Source organism: Budorcas taxicolor, chromosome 17 (assembly GCF_023091745.1).
Source record: "Budorcas taxicolor isolate Tak-1 chromosome 17, Takin1.1, whole genome shotgun sequence".
Taxonomy (NCBI): domain Eukaryota; kingdom Metazoa; phylum Chordata; class Mammalia; order Artiodactyla; family Bovidae; genus Budorcas; species Budorcas taxicolor.
Genome location: NC_068926.1, coordinates 53824924 through 53841968, shown reverse-complemented (window position 1 = coordinate 53841968; position 17045 = coordinate 53824924). Strand labels below are relative to the sequence as shown.

At 50.4% G+C, this 17045-nt stretch overlaps 1 protein-coding gene across 2 annotated transcripts in view; it reads right to left on the bottom strand.

The window, feature by feature from the left end:
• Positions 1 to 3612: 3612 nt before the first annotated feature.
• KDM2B (lysine demethylase 2B) overlaps positions 3613 to 17045 on the bottom strand; it is a 117694-nt gene continuing 104261 nt past the window's right edge. The window contains exons 14-23 of one of the 2 annotated variants that reach the window (XM_052654306.1): positions 13921 to 14064; positions 12603 to 12689; positions 12163 to 12423; positions 11852 to 11965; positions 11152 to 11190; positions 10326 to 11005; positions 9387 to 9550; positions 9136 to 9297; positions 8196 to 8414; positions 3613 to 3794 (exon numbers count right to left, since the gene is read on the bottom strand). In XM_052654306.1, the coding sequence (XP_052510266.1) occupies positions 3613 to 3794; positions 8196 to 8414; positions 9136 to 9297; positions 9387 to 9550; positions 10326 to 11005; positions 11152 to 11190; positions 11852 to 11965; positions 12163 to 12423; positions 12603 to 12689; positions 13921 to 14064 (2052 nt within the window). The remainder of the gene's footprint in view (positions 3795 to 8195; positions 8415 to 9135; positions 9298 to 9386; positions 9551 to 10325; positions 11006 to 11151; positions 11191 to 11851; positions 11966 to 12162; positions 12424 to 12602; positions 12690 to 13920; positions 14065 to 17045) is intronic. The other variant, XM_052654308.1, reaches the window with a different exon arrangement.

The window sequence follows — 17045 nt, the reverse complement described above, 5'->3', positions numbered from 1 at the left end:
CTTCAGGTGCTCAGGATCCCGAAGTCAATGAGCAAGACCTGGAAATTACAGCAAAGGAGGTAGAGTCTTCCCCACTGTGCTTAAGGCCAGAAGTTTGGCTAACTATGAAATAAAGTTGCCTTTCTATGTTTTCTGATAGTGAGAGTCAAAAGCATGTAAACCAACGCTTTGTGGATACTCTCAAAACCTCTTCTCTTGTGTTTGCTTGCAGACCCAAAGCTCAGCCCCTGCTGAAGCTATAGGTGCACTTAATCTGTACTTCTAGTCAGATAGTGAACTCCAGAAATTCAACATTACCCACAAATCACTAATTTGGTGGCGGGGTCTTCAAATCCAGGCTAGTGGGTGAGATAGTAAACACACCTAAATAGAAGCCAAGCAGCAGGTATTGGTGTATCTGAAGTTAAATTAGAAAGTTGAGATTTGTTTGCTCATAGTCTCAGCTGAAAACAGCTTATTTACTGTTTCCTCTTGGACTTATATATAGTATCAGGTGCTTGTTTTAGCAGTGAACAAAAACTCCTAGTGGTGGATCTTCTTAGGTAGCATTTTCAAACAACCTTGGGTTAGTAAGAAGCAAACACATTTTCAGCCTAATAGGTTGCAATAATAAGGGACCAATTTATTTGGCAGAGGGCAAACATCTCTCCCTGGAACCTGCATTTTCTAGCTGCATGCCATGTCTGTTTCTAAATAGGTAACCTGTCATATGGATCCACAAGGGAATAGTGACATCTCTTTATCCTCAAGGTACGGAAGGATGTCATTCGATGGGCCATGATATCTCCCTTTGTCAAGGTCAGCATCCCTCGAGGAAAGGGTTGGAGCCTCTTCTCTTTCTTGGGTTTAGATGTGGTCTTACCCAGGAAGTGCTCCGTATGGTTTATGTGCCTTCCATTACTTCATCAGATACAATATTTGGGCTCAGAATAGCTGTTTGCAAGCATCTAGCTTGGCCCAGCCTCATCTAAAGCTCATTCTGAGGAACAGGTCTGTACTGGGATATTCTAAGTACCTTGACATAATGCACCTTCAAGTTGTGAACATGTGTTCACATGTCCAGTCATGAGTTAGTTTACATACCTCGCATACACTGTTGTGCATGCATCATCTAGGAGCGGTTGTGCTTTTGTGTACTTCACAATACTGTAGAGAATACAGTGTTTATTTCAAGCCCAGGATGTCTGGAAGCAAGTGTTAAAGCAGCAGTGATGTAGCTGGTACTGTACTTAACGTCTGTACTAGAAGATTAGAAATGTGTCTGAAGTATTATAAACCTATACAGTTCTATATATCTGATTGCATTAGTTAGGTATCTAGGCTAACTTTGTTGGCCTTCAGAAAAAGTTGAACTTAGGAATGTGCTCTCAGAACAGAACTTGTTTGTGTGTAGGGGACTTACTATATAATCTTAACTGGATTGTTTGGTACACCTGGGGGATGGTAATCTGTGACCAGCACACTGCAAACGTGACCAGGAAACAGGGTTAGTTTCTAATGCCGAGATTCTACATGGAAACGACTGTCATCCTTCAGCAGTTTCCAAGGAAGAAGATGCCTTTACTGGACATCAGGGTCAGTCTTACTCAGAGGTTCGCAGCACTCAGGCTGCCAAGAAGAGTGCAGCTTGACCTCTGGTGTGGGTGCTCCACAATGAGAGATCAGGCTTGTTAAAGGTGAGCCACATTTTTATAAACCATCATGTGTTAATCTTACATCTGTCAAATGGATCCCCTGAGTTAAATTCCAGGGTGCAACAGCTTCAGATGTCTCCAGTTTGAGTCAGAAAGGATCTCTGAATTTAAATGAATAGGAGGCATAGACCTAGATGGGATCTAAAACCATTTCACCATGGGGGAAAAAAAAGGATTGGGGGTGGTGGTGTGAGTATGAAATGACTATTAGTGGGAAAGGCTAGTCCCATGAGACCCAAGTCTGATGGTGCTGTTGATGACTGAGGAAGGAAGCTGGTCTACCTTTATTTTTAGATGACTAGTTGCATCTTTCTGTGATCTCAAGTTGACTTCCCACCTGGGGCAGTTACCTCCTAGCTAAGGGCCTCCAGCCACTCCAGCCCCAGGTCACCAGTTCAGGTTGTGGTCTCCTTGAGTTGCCTCCACTGGAGGCTGAGCAAGTGGACCCCCATTCCCCCTCTTTGGCAGTGGAAATGCCGAGTGGCTGTGGAAGTTATTTTATATAGGCGTGGTCAGAGGCAACCACACAGGTAAGCCACTCTGCCCCTTAAAGCAGTTCGTATCTAATTCTTACATGTGGACTTACCTTATTAGCTACGAACGGCAAGATCTCTTTCTGAAGACGGAAAACCATGTACCAAGGGGCTGCTGCATTTCTCTGGTGACTAAGAAATGATACCTAGTCTGGCTTCAGAATAGCATACACTGGTGTCGAGACTATGGCCTCTGGACCTCCCAGTCAGACTTCCAGTCTGCCCCAGAACAAAAACCCTCAAAGTCCAAGAGTGGGTTTTTTTGTACAATTGTTTATACAAATCCAACAAAGGTAAAACTGCATCAGGGAAGGTCTAGGAAAACAACACCTTACAACAGTGGCACTTATGAATGCGTAACTTTACAACTGGGCAACAGCCATGTGCTAAACCTCAAATGAGAACTCAGCTCACTTCAAAGGAGAGAAGAAAAGAAAAGGCTGCGTTGGGTCATTTATTCTATTTCTCGACTCACTGTATAAATTAGATCTATGTAGAATATAAGAGCTCATGCTGGAGCAAACCCCTCCTGAGTGCAAGGCTGAAGTCTGAATTTCAAAATTTTGAGGGAAAAAAAAGGTGAATTCTATACAGAGGAAATTTAGCAAAGTGTCTCTCTCACTTTGACTATAATTTACATATATCCACATCATGCTTATGCAATTTCTTGACATACAAAGCAGGCTCGCAACTTCCAGTTAGACATGCTTTTAACTAGAGGTCTTAGCCTGCTTTGCCGGATCTGGGCACATGTATAGATGGGTTTGTATGAAGTACAGGGAAAAGTTCTCTCCTACCTTAAGGAAACCAGGGAAGTTGGCAATCTCAAAACAATAAAAACACTGGTATGCATTCAAACCTTGCATAAATAACTTTTAAACAATTTGTACAAAAATAGTTCTGCATAATGTAAGATGTAACAAAACCAAACAAACATGTTGAGACGGCAGATGTGGTGTGTGGTCCACTTTATGTTGACACCAAAACCCCCAAAGTTGTCAGGAGTAAGGTGTCCAAAACAAAAAACACCACCACCCCCCCCAAAATTTCCTAAGCTCATGCTTCAGTAAGAGAATGTCGCCCAAGTCCATCCTCCTCTCCAACGGGAATGTCTTCTTGGTAAAGGCCGCCTGAGCAATGGTCCAGAAAGCAGTGCGGTTTTGATTCAGAAAGACCAGAGGAAAGCACCAGGCTCGCTCATCCCCCAAACGGTGGCGGACTGGCTTCTCCCTCGGCGAGACTTGCAAAAGGGAATCGTCTGGGGTTTGTTGTTCCAAGTTCCAAATTGAAAATATTTAAAGGCCCTAGTTTTTGTAAAGTCTTTCCCCTTCTCCTGGCGTCTCCCCTCCCCTCCCCTACCCCATATTTACATACTTGTCCTTGGACTAACTCAGTTTTTGCAGGAGTTTTTCTTCCACTTGCCCGAACTGGACACTAACAGACATTTCGGCTATGAACTGCTCACAGCCTTCCTTGGTAACTTGCTTGCAGTACCTCAGGTCAATGTGACAGATATTCCCACAGCGTTTGAAGAAGGACAGGCACTGGTCAGTCACCTTATTGCAGTCTGGAGGGAAGAGGACACAGGTGAGGTGGAGGAGACGTGCAACCGAGAACCCCTATCCCCCCGAGCAGCTCTCCTATTCAGTCTCCTCAGATGGGACCTGGTTTCCTCTGCCACTTACAAAGGTTCATACATGCCTGAAAAACACCCCCAAGTCCATGTAAGAGTCTTACATGTATACATTCTCGCATCAACAGGTCCTGTCCATGTTGTTTTACAGATAAGATCACACGACACACGAAAACAGCTTGCTTTTCATGTCTATACTCCTGCTGAGGAACACCTCTCTCTGCACGCTCTTGGGGGCTTACCTGCTCATTCCCAGGGAAGAGATGCTGGGCAGTGAGGACACAGGTAAGGCCATCCCGGGACCCTCCTGCTCCCCTGGACACCGGTGCTTTACTGCAAGGCCCCACATGCTTGGCCCCCTTCCATGGAATGTCTACCTCAAACTCATGCAGGAAACTAACACTAGAAATGGCTGAAGAGAGTCCATCCACAGAGAGCAAAATCAGAACTCCAAACCCTCAACCAAGTATTTCTGTCAGTGTGGACTTGGGGTCTGTCATACTCTTTTCTTAGAACTGAACCCTCAGTCAATGAGCTGCAGTGCCAGCTCTCATCCAACTGAGGCCAAGTCCCTACCCTGAGCCCGGAGATTCCTTCATCTCAGTGGTATTACTGACCTTTGCTCGTCATTGCTAGTATGCATACTTTCATTCTGCTATTGAATTGAGTAGAACGAATGTTAACAGTAAGGGCAAACTGCAGTAATGCACATGAGGCCCGTGCCAGCTCCATGCCAGTCCCTCCAGCTTGGGAGGTGGTACAAAGAAGTCACACCATAGCACCCCACGAGTCACCAAAGAGCCCTCTCCTCAGGTCTACACACCCTCCTTGCACCAATGCTCGGTCTTGATACACATTCCAGACAATGCCAACAGAACCCAATCCGGAACAACGAACTCATGAACTCAGAACAAGTGCTAACGGAAAGCTGGGTGCCTCCCATGCTAGCCAGGCAGATGGGAAAGTGACAAGGATGCTGCCAAAGAGGTGACTTGGAAGATTAACACCTCAGATTTTCCAAGGGTATCCCCTTACCTCATAATCTCTCAAATATTTGCCCCCATAATCTTACTGTAAAAGTCAAGTGAGAAAGGATGGTGTATAAACCCTGTAAGGGGAAGGGTATAAAGCTGGAAGATATACCAGAGTTTGTCTCTGATCAAGAGAAAGGCTCTAGGCTAGGCACCACCACTGTGGAAGGCAGGAGGGCCCACTGGAAAATGGGGGTTACAGGGAAATCTACCTGCTGACTATTGACACACCCAGACTCCTGTCCTGCCAAGCCCTAGAACACCAGCAGCCTGGCCTGAACCCTTCAGCTGGGAGGTCAAAAAAAGCGTCCTTGGGCAACTTTGACCAGCTTAAGAGGAAAGATGGATGGATGTCAAGTCTGGAGTTCCCCAAAGAAACAACCCATGCTGACCACCCAATGACATCTACAGTCAGTCAGCTCCCACCTTGTCCCAAGAGCAGCCCGTCAGCTGAAGAGAAAACCACACGCTGAAGACAGAACTGAGAGGAGCCCCTCAGGCAGGCCCACTGGCCGCTCCTGAAGGAACGCATGGCCTATGCGGAGAAGAAGACACAACCGCCAGTATCCTCAGGATGGACAACACCTGGATCCAAGAAACAAGAACAGGCCACTCCCCAAAGTACTGAGAACCGGAGCTGTCAAGTTAAAAATACAGGCTAAACCATGTGAGAACTGCCAATTTGTGACTTTCTGACCTACATAATAAAGCATTTTCATATGTCTGAAATGAAAAATTTACTGCAGTTGATCCTTGAACAACACGTGTTTGAACTGTGCAGGTCAACTTATCTGCCCATGTGTTTCAATAGTAAATACTACAGTGCTACAAATTTGTGGTTGAACCTGAGGTTACGGAGGACGTGTGAATACCAAGGGCCAACCATCAGTTATATTTGGATTTTCTACTGCAGAGGGCCCCACCCCTAGCACCTAAGTTGTTCAAGGGTGAACTATGAACTGTGTAAGAAGTGGGGGAACACCAGAGAATAGAGCCAAAAGACAAGAGGTGGGAAAAAAGTGAAAGTATCAAGAGTACTAAGGAAAGAAAACAGAAGGGAAGGAAATTAAATTCAAGGAAATTTTCCAGAACCACTGAACATATATTTCCAAGTTGAGAGACTGATTATAACATGAAGGTATCATATGAAACCATTTCAGACACAGAAGCTCTGGATTATGTCCTCCACCAGATGAATAGATAAACCAAGAAAGAAGATACAGGACCAAGGAAAGAGGGGCCCCTACACGAGACAGAGACCAAGGAAATCCTAGGAAGCAGACATGCAGATGGCAGAGGCAGTCAAGTTCAAGTGGGGGCAGGAGGAAAGAAAGCTAGGAGGGTGGTTTCCTACCAAGACTGGTCAAGGGCCTGATGAGTTCATGAGGGTAAAGAATAGTGCTCGAGTCTGTTGTAGAGTCTGTTCAGAGACTGAGCAAACAAAAAGGAGGCAATTATTAACTCTAGGGAAAACAAAAAAATTGTGCAAGGAAAGAAACATACTCATAATACACACTTTGGCTCAACAGTGGACAATACATGCATGGCCATAATGCGGTAAATAACAGTGACTTAACCATACAAACTGGGAAGATTTGGGGTGGGAGAGGCGGCAGTGGAGAGAATTTAAGATCAGTAATCCTTATGCTCTATAAGGCAAGTTAACAAAAAAAGCATCTGAGTAAAAAATAAACAAGAAATAGCAATGTAGGCTGTTTGTAAAAGTGGAGGTAAACAAACAGCAAGAGCTCAAAATCTGAAGGTGGCTCCTCCAGGTCAGAAGGAGGGGAGGCAAGGCACCAAAGTGGCTTCACTTTTGCTACTAGACCTGATCTGACCACACTGAAGGATCTGGCAGTGTGTCAAGCACACTCCTTTCTGTGGCAGAGGCTCATTTTACCATTAACTAGTTACACTTACAGGAAGAGAAAACATGCTCAAAAGAACCGAGTATAGAAAAGACTGGGTATGGAGACAGGCCTTCATGCGTGTCACAGTTCTGAACACAAACGGGGAGACACACATGTAGACTCTGAGACGAAAAGATGAGGCGACTGGACTGTGGTGGAAAACAAAATGCAAAAGATGACTCACACACACATATCATGGACATCCTCTCGCTGCAGGGGAGCAGGGGAGGGGATTTAGACGGCTAGCCCTGCTATATACCCTAGTGACCCAGTCAAAGCAAGGGAACGAGTTCATTACTACCAAGCACTTAGAACAAGCTGCCTCCCAGGACCTTCTCCATGGGGCAGCCCGGCATCACTTCAAGACCAATAGCTGAGGTCTTGGTGGAAGCTCACCTCAGTGTGGCTGTCTGTTCGCTCCCTCCTTGGGGGGCCACCACCCCACTGCCACCCGCCACCAAAACTCCCTGAGGAGGCGGGAGGGGCCTCCCAGGCACTAAGGTACAGCTTTAGCTCATGTGAACCAAACCTCCCCGCTCCCAGTCGGATGGAGCATTAGCAACAGGAAGGAGGAGTTTCTCAGGAACGAACATGGGCCGAAGAGAGGCAAACAGCAAAACAGCATGTGAATGCTGACCAAGCCAACAGCAGATTAGATTGTGTCAAAATTAATTTACATGAGGTGAGAATATCATTTACTACTTCCTAATTTCTGGAGGAAAAAAAAAGTTTTTTTTTTTGGGTCTCATCCAAATCTCCCACACCTAACCTGACCATCCCAAGCCATCAGAACAGTACAGGATTAATGGCTGGGCTGAGAATGGGTGGCGTCACCTCGGTCTACCTCCCTGTTGGTCGTGCCCCAAGCTCTCAGGAACTAACTCCAGCCGCATCAGTAAGTGGAGGGAGTGAGGACTCCACTGTGAGGACTCTTGTCAACAACGGGCCCCTTGATAGCAGAGTCAGGAGGGGGACACACGAGCGACGACAACAGCAGCCATCAAGCCGGGTATTCCATCTGCCTGGCCTGGCTGCACTGCCAGGCGCCCTCCCACACCCACTGCTGCCCGGCACCAGCTCATCCACTGAGCCCAGGAAAGCTTTTCTAGCCCTTATTTTGGGTCAAGAGCCACTGCTTTGTGCTCATGTGTGCTCACTGCTACTGGCACTAATTTTTTGTAGCAATTATTTAAAATCTAATAATGCTTAATTGTTTAATGTGTTTCCCCGCTAGACTAGGCCATGTGTCTGTCTTGTTCCCTGGTATGTCAATGCACCTAGGACATGACCCTATAACAAGAGGCAAGCAAGTATTTCCCTACAAAGGTGAAATGCCCCCCCCGCCCCCGAACCATGGGGTCCTGGACAGAGCCCCGTGGGTGCCCCTGACTGACCTGACAGGTTGATTTCGGTTAAGGAGTCCCGGGTGGTGGTGCCCACAGCAGTGAGCAGGTTGATGGACTGGTCAGTGACGTGGTTACAGTAACTGAGGTGGAGCTTGGAGAGCAGGGGCATGTGGCGGATGATAAGCCGCAGGGAGGCGTCTGTGATGTCCAGGCCGGCCAGACGCAGCTCCACGATGTTCCGGAGCTTACTCCGATTATCCATCTGACCTGAGGGGGCGTGTGGAAGAGGCAACGTGTCACCTGGACATGACACTCTACAAGGCCCACCCGCCAGACGGGACACCTGGGTTTTAATCAGCCAGTGAGTGTCTCCCCTAAAAGATCAGGACTGCTTCCAACATTTAAAGACTAGCATATTCCACGTCAAGTTTTACATTTGCAAATTCTTTAAAAGTCAGAAGATCTACAAACACAGCCTGCATTGCACCCTCAGTGCTTGGCCAATTAAAGCAGAGACAGCACAGCATCTCTGGGTCAGCAGTTTCCTCTTTGAAGGTACGGGTGTGGAGCAGTGAGCCCTGCCCAGCCACACAGACCCCGATGCTTCCGAGGCGCAGAGCTCAGAAGAACAAGTGAGCAGCAAAGCAGTCAGACCCACGCAGAGCTCCCAAAGTGGCATGATGGGAGCTGCTGCCCTCTCACGGATCCCTTCTGCGCCCTGCCTAGCCACACAGACCCCGATGCTTCCGAGGCGCAGAGCTCAGGAAGAACAAGTGAGCAGCAAAGCAGAGCTCCCAAAGTGGCATGATGGGAGCTGCTGCCCTCTCACGGATCCCTTCTGCGCCCAAAGCTGACTGAGAACAGAAGGGCTGAGGCCAGAGAAGGCTTGAGGACACAAGCACCAGACGTATCTATGGTGAAAACCAGATCCACCAGCACAGCTTGGTCACACCACCTTTACCTGAGCCGCGTGGGTCTGGCCCCTCACCTGGCCTGTTGTCTGTAGGCGGGGACAGGAGGTCCCGCATCTGGGCGTCCTTCAGCCCTTCTACCCACTGGACATCCAGGGTCCGGAGCAGTGGACAGCTGGAGCTACAGAGGGCGGAGACTGCGATCCACGAGCAGCCGGACAGCACCAAGTCTCGGAGCCCTGGGAGGGCAGAGAGGGGGCCGCAGGTCAGGTGACACGCCCCCAGCCCCCAATACTGCACTCTGGGGGGTCCCTGGTCCAGTGCTCACCAGGCAACCGGTTGATAAGCCAGCTCAGCTGTTTCTTGGAGATATTGGTCCAGCTGAGGTCCAGGGAGACAGGCTGTCGCCGGATGATGCCGCTTAGCATCAGGGGCGTGATGGACTTGCAGTGGTTCAAATCGATGCGGGTCCATAACCGCTTATCGCAGCACCTGGGGGCCAGGCCCAGCAGAAGGGGCAACATCAGAGTTGGGAGCTCACTGGGGGAGCCTCCTGCATGGCTGTGATCAGTCCCCCACCTCCCGAGCCCAAGGGGAGGCTCCCTAATTTTGCCCTCTGGACTCTTCTGTTTCTATCTCATTCTCACCTGGAAGAGGCTGCTCTGGGGTCACAGCCCTTTCTCCCCCACCCCCCATGGAAAGTACCAGCACCTATAATGTATTTACTGGGGGCTTTATGACACCTTCCACAGATCAAATCTCAAAACCACCCTGCAGCATGCCTGTTCACAGATGAAGGTAAGTAACTTGACCAAGGTCAGAAAGCTGGGGACTCTCAAAGCAGGAACACCAGGAACTGGCAAGGTGCCCTTAACCTGGGCTTTTTTTTTTTTTTGGTGCCCTACTGCTTGGTATATGGGATCTTAACTTCCTGGCCAGGGATTCCTATGCCCCTGGCAGTGGAAGCATGGATTCCCAACCACAGGACTGCCAGGCAAGTCTCACCTGGGCTAACTCTTAGAGAATAAAGATACCACTTGGTTCTTAGTTCACCTCCCAACGAGTTAAGCCAGGAAAGCAAATAGGGTTCACCTCTTTCAACAAGACCACACTGAGGGGACTCTGGAACTCTCTGAGGATACTGAAGCTGGACTGACTTAGAAGGGGAGAGCATCACAAGTGACGCCCCATGGGGATGCCCCGGCCCACCCAGGTCTCGCAGCAACCTGGCCCCATGGTGCCTCCCCGTCTGAGCTTGGCCCCTCACCAGCGGTTCCAGGTCTTGCAGACCCGCATGCAGACACACAAGTCTTGGTGGCTGAGGTAGCTGAAGACGGCCATCCACACCTCCCTGTGCATGACGTGGGCTGCCCCGTCATCCAGGGGCAGCGAGTCGGGCGGGGGGCTGATGGGGGGCGGCCGGATCACATGTCGCTCCATCTGGATGCACTTGGGAGGGGACACGGAGGGAGGGGGCCGGGAAATAACTCGGGGCGGGCTGCGCAGGCCGGGCCCCAGCTGGTGCCGCAGCTCCCGGGGGGTGCCGTTGAGCCCCTTACTGAAGCGGTGGGGGCGCTCGCAGAGGCCCAGGGGCCGCTTAGGTTCCTCGTTCTCGCTCTCAGGCTCCGACTTGATGGGCTGGTGATTCTCCTGGGCCAGGCTACTCTCGGTCTTCTGGATCTCCTGGTTCAGCTCCTTGCTCAGCTCCTTGCTCAGCTCCTTGTTGGGGAGCCGCCGCTTCCGGCGCATCTTCACCTTCTTCTTCTCCTCGGGCCCCTCCGCGCCCTCGGTGCTTGGCCCGGCAGTAGGGGAGCTGGAGCGCGAGTGGTCGCTCTCCCTGGTCTTCGGGGGCGCTTCGGGCAGGTCGTCCTCTGGTTCCTGCTTGAACCGCCGGAGAGGCTTGTTGGGCAGAGTTATCCGGTCCTCGGCGTTCTTCCAGGACCGCCGCTGAGGAAGTGGAGCACACACAGGAGTAAGCCCCCATGCCCAGGACTGCGCCCACCCAGGCCCTCCTACCCTCCAGCCTAAGGCTACTGCCCCAAGAGAGGTTCTGGGACAAGCCGGGGGTGGGGGTGGGGGGTGGGAGATGGTACCTTTTTCCTGAAAAGCTTATCTTCTTTGCCGGGTTTTAGCTGTCATGGGAAAGAAAAGATGCAAAGCTTGCTCCCAGGGGTTGCGGGATTTGGTCCCCTCCACACCCAGCCCCACCAAGAATCCACAGTCTCTACAGAGCAGAGGCTGGGGGGTCACCTTCCCAACAAACCCCTGTCTCCTCCGCTCTGGGTGGGCCCTGCCTGCTGGCTTTAAGGACTATGTGGAAGTGGCGGAAGCTGATGGAACTGTCCCCACCCAATTGATCTCCCACCCCTGGACAGACCCAGGGATCCGCAGTCGCCCATTCAGGTCGGACTTGGCTCTGGGAGCCCGGCCTGGAGGCAGGGTCTGCGGGATTTCCCTGCAGATTCTTAATGGCTAAAGCTGGGAGAAGACAACCGGGCGCCACCTCGTGGCCGATGCTGGAAGGGCCGGTGGGTGGAGCGGTGCCGCCAGGATCCTCCGAGGTTCCCCAGATCCACAGGGCTTCCCTGCGGCAGCTTCAGCTTCCCAGGCCCCACGCCAGAACCATGAGCCGGCGACCCGGGGCTGGGGCCTAGGAAGTTACGGTGAAACGGTGTCTGCGGCAGTGGGTTCGAGGACCAGTGGGGCGGGGGAGGGGTGGGAGTGGGAGGCGGGGGGCCTGGAACTCGGGGTCCCGAGGGCCTGGGGCGAGGGGGCGGGGCGACGTGGGAGCACCTGCTGCTGGAAGTAAGTGAGACTGGATCTCCACCAGGGGCTGAGGCTGCTGCCTAGAGGGGGCCTCGGCGAGAGGTGAGAGGAGGAACCGGGGGACGTTTGAAGCGTCGAGGCCTAAATGGGTGGGAAGAGGAGTGACTCGCTGGTTTTCCCCTCCTTTTCTCTTGGGCTGGGCTCTCAGGACTTCTGTGACTTGCTCGGGCGGCCCGCTCCCCGCCCCCACCCCCGCCCCCGCGCCCCTGCACCCGGGACCAGCCAGGCCACCCCTCGCTGCCCGCTGCCCGGTCCCTGCCCCCCGCCCCTAAGCGTACTCGCTTGCGTCCACTCAGCTCCTGGGGCTTCTCGTATTTCCGCTTCCGCCTCAGGTGCACGTCGTCCGACTTTCGGCGCAGGATGCCGTCGGGGGGCACCTTCTTGGGGTGCTCATCGGACCTGCGCCGGGGCGCCTCCTCACACTCACTCCTCCGCTTGGCAGGCTCCTGCCCTTCCTTGTTGTCCCGGTTCATCTTCTGCTCCTTGAGCAGGGAGCCAGGCAGGTTGGAGGCGTACTTAAAGCCAGGGCCACGCTTTTGCTTGTAGGCCAAAAACAGAGAAGGAACACACCAACTGTATATCTTTGGACTTGCCCCTGCCCCCAAGTCCGCAGGAGCCCCTCCCAGCCGACATTGCGTGGCGGGGACAAGCTGGGTCTGGCAAGGCCAAGGTCTACCCCTCCCGGGCTGACCCCTGGGACTTGGAGCCCGGCACTCACTTTCCCGGTCTTGCCGGCGTGGTTACACTTGGGACACTCCCAGCAGTTTGGAAGCTCATCGTTGACCACGCCCTCTGACTCCTTAATCTGGGAGGGACACACACCAGTCAGCAAGCAAGGAGGTGGGGAACAAGGCCAGCTCTGCCCCAGGCACTGACAACCCCCTCCCAAATGCTATTTCCATACCACCTTTGACCAAGAAAAAACAAGAGTAGTAGTTAAGATGGGTGGCTCTGGATTCAGGTCAGGATTCAAATCCTGATTGTGCCTCTTCCTAGCTCCATGATCCTGGGCAAATCGCTTGATCTCCGTGGACAAGTACCCTCAGCCATAAATGGAATGTGCCTGTTTCCCTGGAGTTATGTAAGAATTCAATGAGGTAACCTAGTGAAAGCAATCAGCTCAGGGCCTGGCACCCAGCAAGGACCCACACACTGTTCAGTCATCTCACAGCACCATACTGGGTGCTTGGCATCAGCCCGTCAAATGTGCTGTCCCGGTTCTCCTGGAGATTCAGATCCAAGAGAGAGAAGTGACCAAGGGCTGGGGGAAAGTCTTTGCACCCCTTTCAGAGTGGGAGGTGGGTGTGTTGGGGAAAAGGGGTAAGTGTCAAAACAAACCTCTGCTAACATCACTGAGGGAAAAGGGGACAGACACCTCAGAGTCGAAGCACCCTTTAAGGCAGGCCCACTGGCAGACCCACCCTCATCTCTCTAAACAGAGATACACCTGGGCTGACGGGAGGTGCCAGGTATGACGACATTCACTTGAGACAGAAGGTGTGAGGTATGTGCCAGCCCAGAGCAGTAGCTTCCTTTCAAAGGTGGAACCGGCTGCCTAAGAAGGGCAGGCCCAGCATGACAGTCCCCAGGAGAAGGCAGGCCTGTCCTGGGCACACTGAGGGAACAGGTTCCTGGCACAAAGGACAGGAATGCAACCACCTGTTGTTACATGACCTACCCTCCCCTGGCCCAGGCCTTACTTTCCCAGAAGCCCCAAAAGCAACCCAACTACCCAGTCTCTCTGGCCCAGGTGCAAGACTCTGGGAACTCTGTGGGTCTGAGGTCCTAGCAGGTGAAGTGTGTGCATGTGCACACATGTGTGTGTGCAGAGACATGGGTGTGTGCAAGGTCTGAGCTAGTCCAGGCCCTTCTGCTCTCAGCTCAGCCTCGGATGCACAGAATCCCCCAGACTCCCAGGTCTTCCAGGGAAGGAACTTACTCCCCTCCACCCCAACCACCCCCAGCGTCAGCACCACAGAGAGAGAGCCAGGGTCAGGTGTTGAGCAGTGCAGGCCGATGCCCCCAAGCCTGCTCACCTTAAGGCATCCAGGGTGGATGATTTCATTGCAGATGGAGCATTCCATGAGCATGAGGTTAAACTTGCCTTCTTCCTCTTCCACTGTGTCCTCTTTTCCCGCCTCGCCACACACCAGGCACACGGCAGTGTGAGGCAGCACTGGCTGCAGGGGAAGAACACAAGGGAAGTCAGCATGGCTGGGACCCTGGGGAACAGATCAAGGGCAATGAGCTCCCCTCAGGCCTTCCAGGAGCCCTGGGAGAACCAGCCCAGGGCTGCCACCATTCATTCATTCATTCATTCAAATCCTTATCCATGTACTACCTCTACACGCCAGGTACTGTTCCAGCACTGAACCAGACAGAAGTCTCTGCCATCCTGAGCTTACATTTTAGTGGAGAGAAGCAGACAAAATGAAGAGTCTGTTAGATGGTGACAAAGGAAATGGAGAATAAAGCAAGGAGGGCCGCCAGGGGAGAGATGAGGGAAAGGAGGGCTGACCTGAAACACAGAGGTCAGGGACCGCCTCATACTTGAGACAAGACCTGCAGAGGGAGGTGGGGCACAAACCAAGCCTGGATGTGTCAGGGCTGAGGCTGTATCTCTCCAGTGGCCATCAAAGCACGGATTGAGGATTCTGGGTCCTCAGGACTTTAAAGGGAGGTCAAACTATGTTCAGAATACCACCAAGACGTCATCTGCTTTTTTCACTGTGTGAGTGAAACCACTGGTGTCAGGCTCCAATATGCCTGGGCAGTCACTGGGCCATTCCTGGCTATACGCTCCTTAAAGAAATGGCCAGTTTCATTTAAGGGTATCGTCAATAAAGCAGTAGAAATGATTAATTTTATTAAAAGTCTGACCTCTGAGGTCACACCCTTTTCAGATTCTGCATGACAAAATAGGAAACAGCCATTAACTATTTTAGCTGAACACCAAAGAATGATGGTTATCTAAAGGAAAAGCACTTGTGACCAAGCTATGAGCTGAACTGGCCACTTTCTCCATAGAACATCAGTTTTTTTTGGAAAGAATGACTGATTTTAAAAAAAGGGGAGGTGGGTAATGGCACATTTTTTCAAGGATGAAAATAAGTGAGCCTGTCACAGAAAAATAAATGAAGGCATTTGTTGCAGATGATGAAATACAAATTTTCAAACAAAAATTAGAATTTTGGAAAACTTACATTAACCATCATGAAATAGACAACTTCCCAATACTTAAAGACATTCCGGAGGACACTAGTGTGGTGTTCACACGTGCGTTCATTCATTATTTTTTTTAACACTGTATAACACTATTTGCCCCGACTTGGAAAATCTGTAAAAACTAAGTGAGCCAGTATTTTCCAAATGTCCAGTGTCTGATGTTACAATATTATGCAGGAGTACATGAGGGGCAAGAAAGACTAATGAATTTTAATGTAACAGTATGAAAAGTATGTTGATACAGTTTCAGATTCCACATTGCAACTAACCAGGGAGCGCTTGCCACCTGTCCCATTCTGGTGGTGGATCAGAATATTCACAATTCACTGAAAACACTACAGTAAAAGACTCCTCCCTTTTCCAACTACGTATCTATGAGCCCAAATTCTCCTCAAAGAGTTCTTTGAAGCATTACTGCAAGAGAATAAATACAGGAGCATACGTGAAAACCCAGGTCTTTTCTAATGAACCAGGCATAAAAGAGATTTACAAAAACATAACAATGCTATTTTTCCTACTCATCCCTTTTGCTTTGGAAGATGGTATTTCTCATAAAAGTGTTGTTTATGCTAACATATAGTGTGGGTTTCTTGTCATTTTTAAAGAATTCAAAACATTAAAAAAATATTATAGTAATGTTAATAAATAAATAGCCCACATAAACAAAAGCTCTTTGGGGGTTCTCATAATTTTTAAGAGGGTATCTGGAGACCACAAAGTCTGAGAGCTGATGTAGTCCTAGACTGTAAACCCCTGTGGGCAGGCTCTCACTCTCTCCTCCTTATACACGCCCACCTCCCAGTACTCACGATCCAGAGGAAACACACGGCCAATTTTTAGTAAACTGAGTTACAACAGCTTCAAATAAGCTAGGATATACACTCCACCGGTAACTAGTAAACGTCTGTAAGATGACAACACATTTCAAGTGAATGGAACACTGAAGTCAAAGGAGTTCTCGTTCGTTCAGGTGAGGAGGGGCAGACTCAGAGGCCAAGTGAATGCAGAGACACCGGAGGGGAAGCCCCGGCCCAGGCTTGAGGGAGAGGGTGCTGGGAAGGGATCAAGTCAGTGGGAGAAGCGTCCTTGAGAGAGGGTGCAAGGGAAAGCTGCCAACAGGAAGAGGCAGACCCACACTTCAGGGAAAACGGCCTGGAGAAGCAGGAGGGGGCAGAGGGTCTGCCTGGGTCACAGGTGGATAAAACATGGCAAGAATGCCCCAACAGATGGGCAAGGCTGGAAGAAGAGGACAGAGGGCTGCGCTTAGGCTGCCTTTGCTATCAGTCCCAGAAACGTCAGACTGGGGACACACACAGAGGTGAGATTTCCTACAACTGACAATCCCTTTGCCAGGCACCAGGCCAGACAGCAGGGCTGCAAAGAAGAGGTGATGGCAGGGACAGGTTCCTATACCTGGGCCTGGTTCACTGGAGGGAAGGCAGGGGTGAAAGACAGCACAGCCAAAGAGGAAGAGACCGTCCCGGGACTGCGCTGACGGGCCAGGGTTTAGGTGACACCATTCTCTAAACCCAGAGTCCCTACCGACAACCTCTTAATTTGTGACAGAATGCAACAGGTCATGGACCCTCACTCCAGAAAAATGCACACACATTCATGCACACAGATAACAATCTGTATTTAATTTCAGGGGAGCGTTCAAATTCCCTGAAATCCATTCCAATGGTCTGGGTACAGGTCATAAAAACACAAGCCATGAAACTTTAAAACTCCTGCACAGAAAAGAAAAAGACTAGTGACTAGTCAATAGAGCAAAAAGGTAACCTACAGAATGGGAGAAAATATTTACAAACCATGTATCTGATCAGGGGTTAATATCCACACCATGTGAAGAACTCCTACAACTCAAGGACAGAAATGCAATCCAATTTTAAAATAGGCAAAGGACTTCAATAGATATTTGTACAAAGAAGGTCTA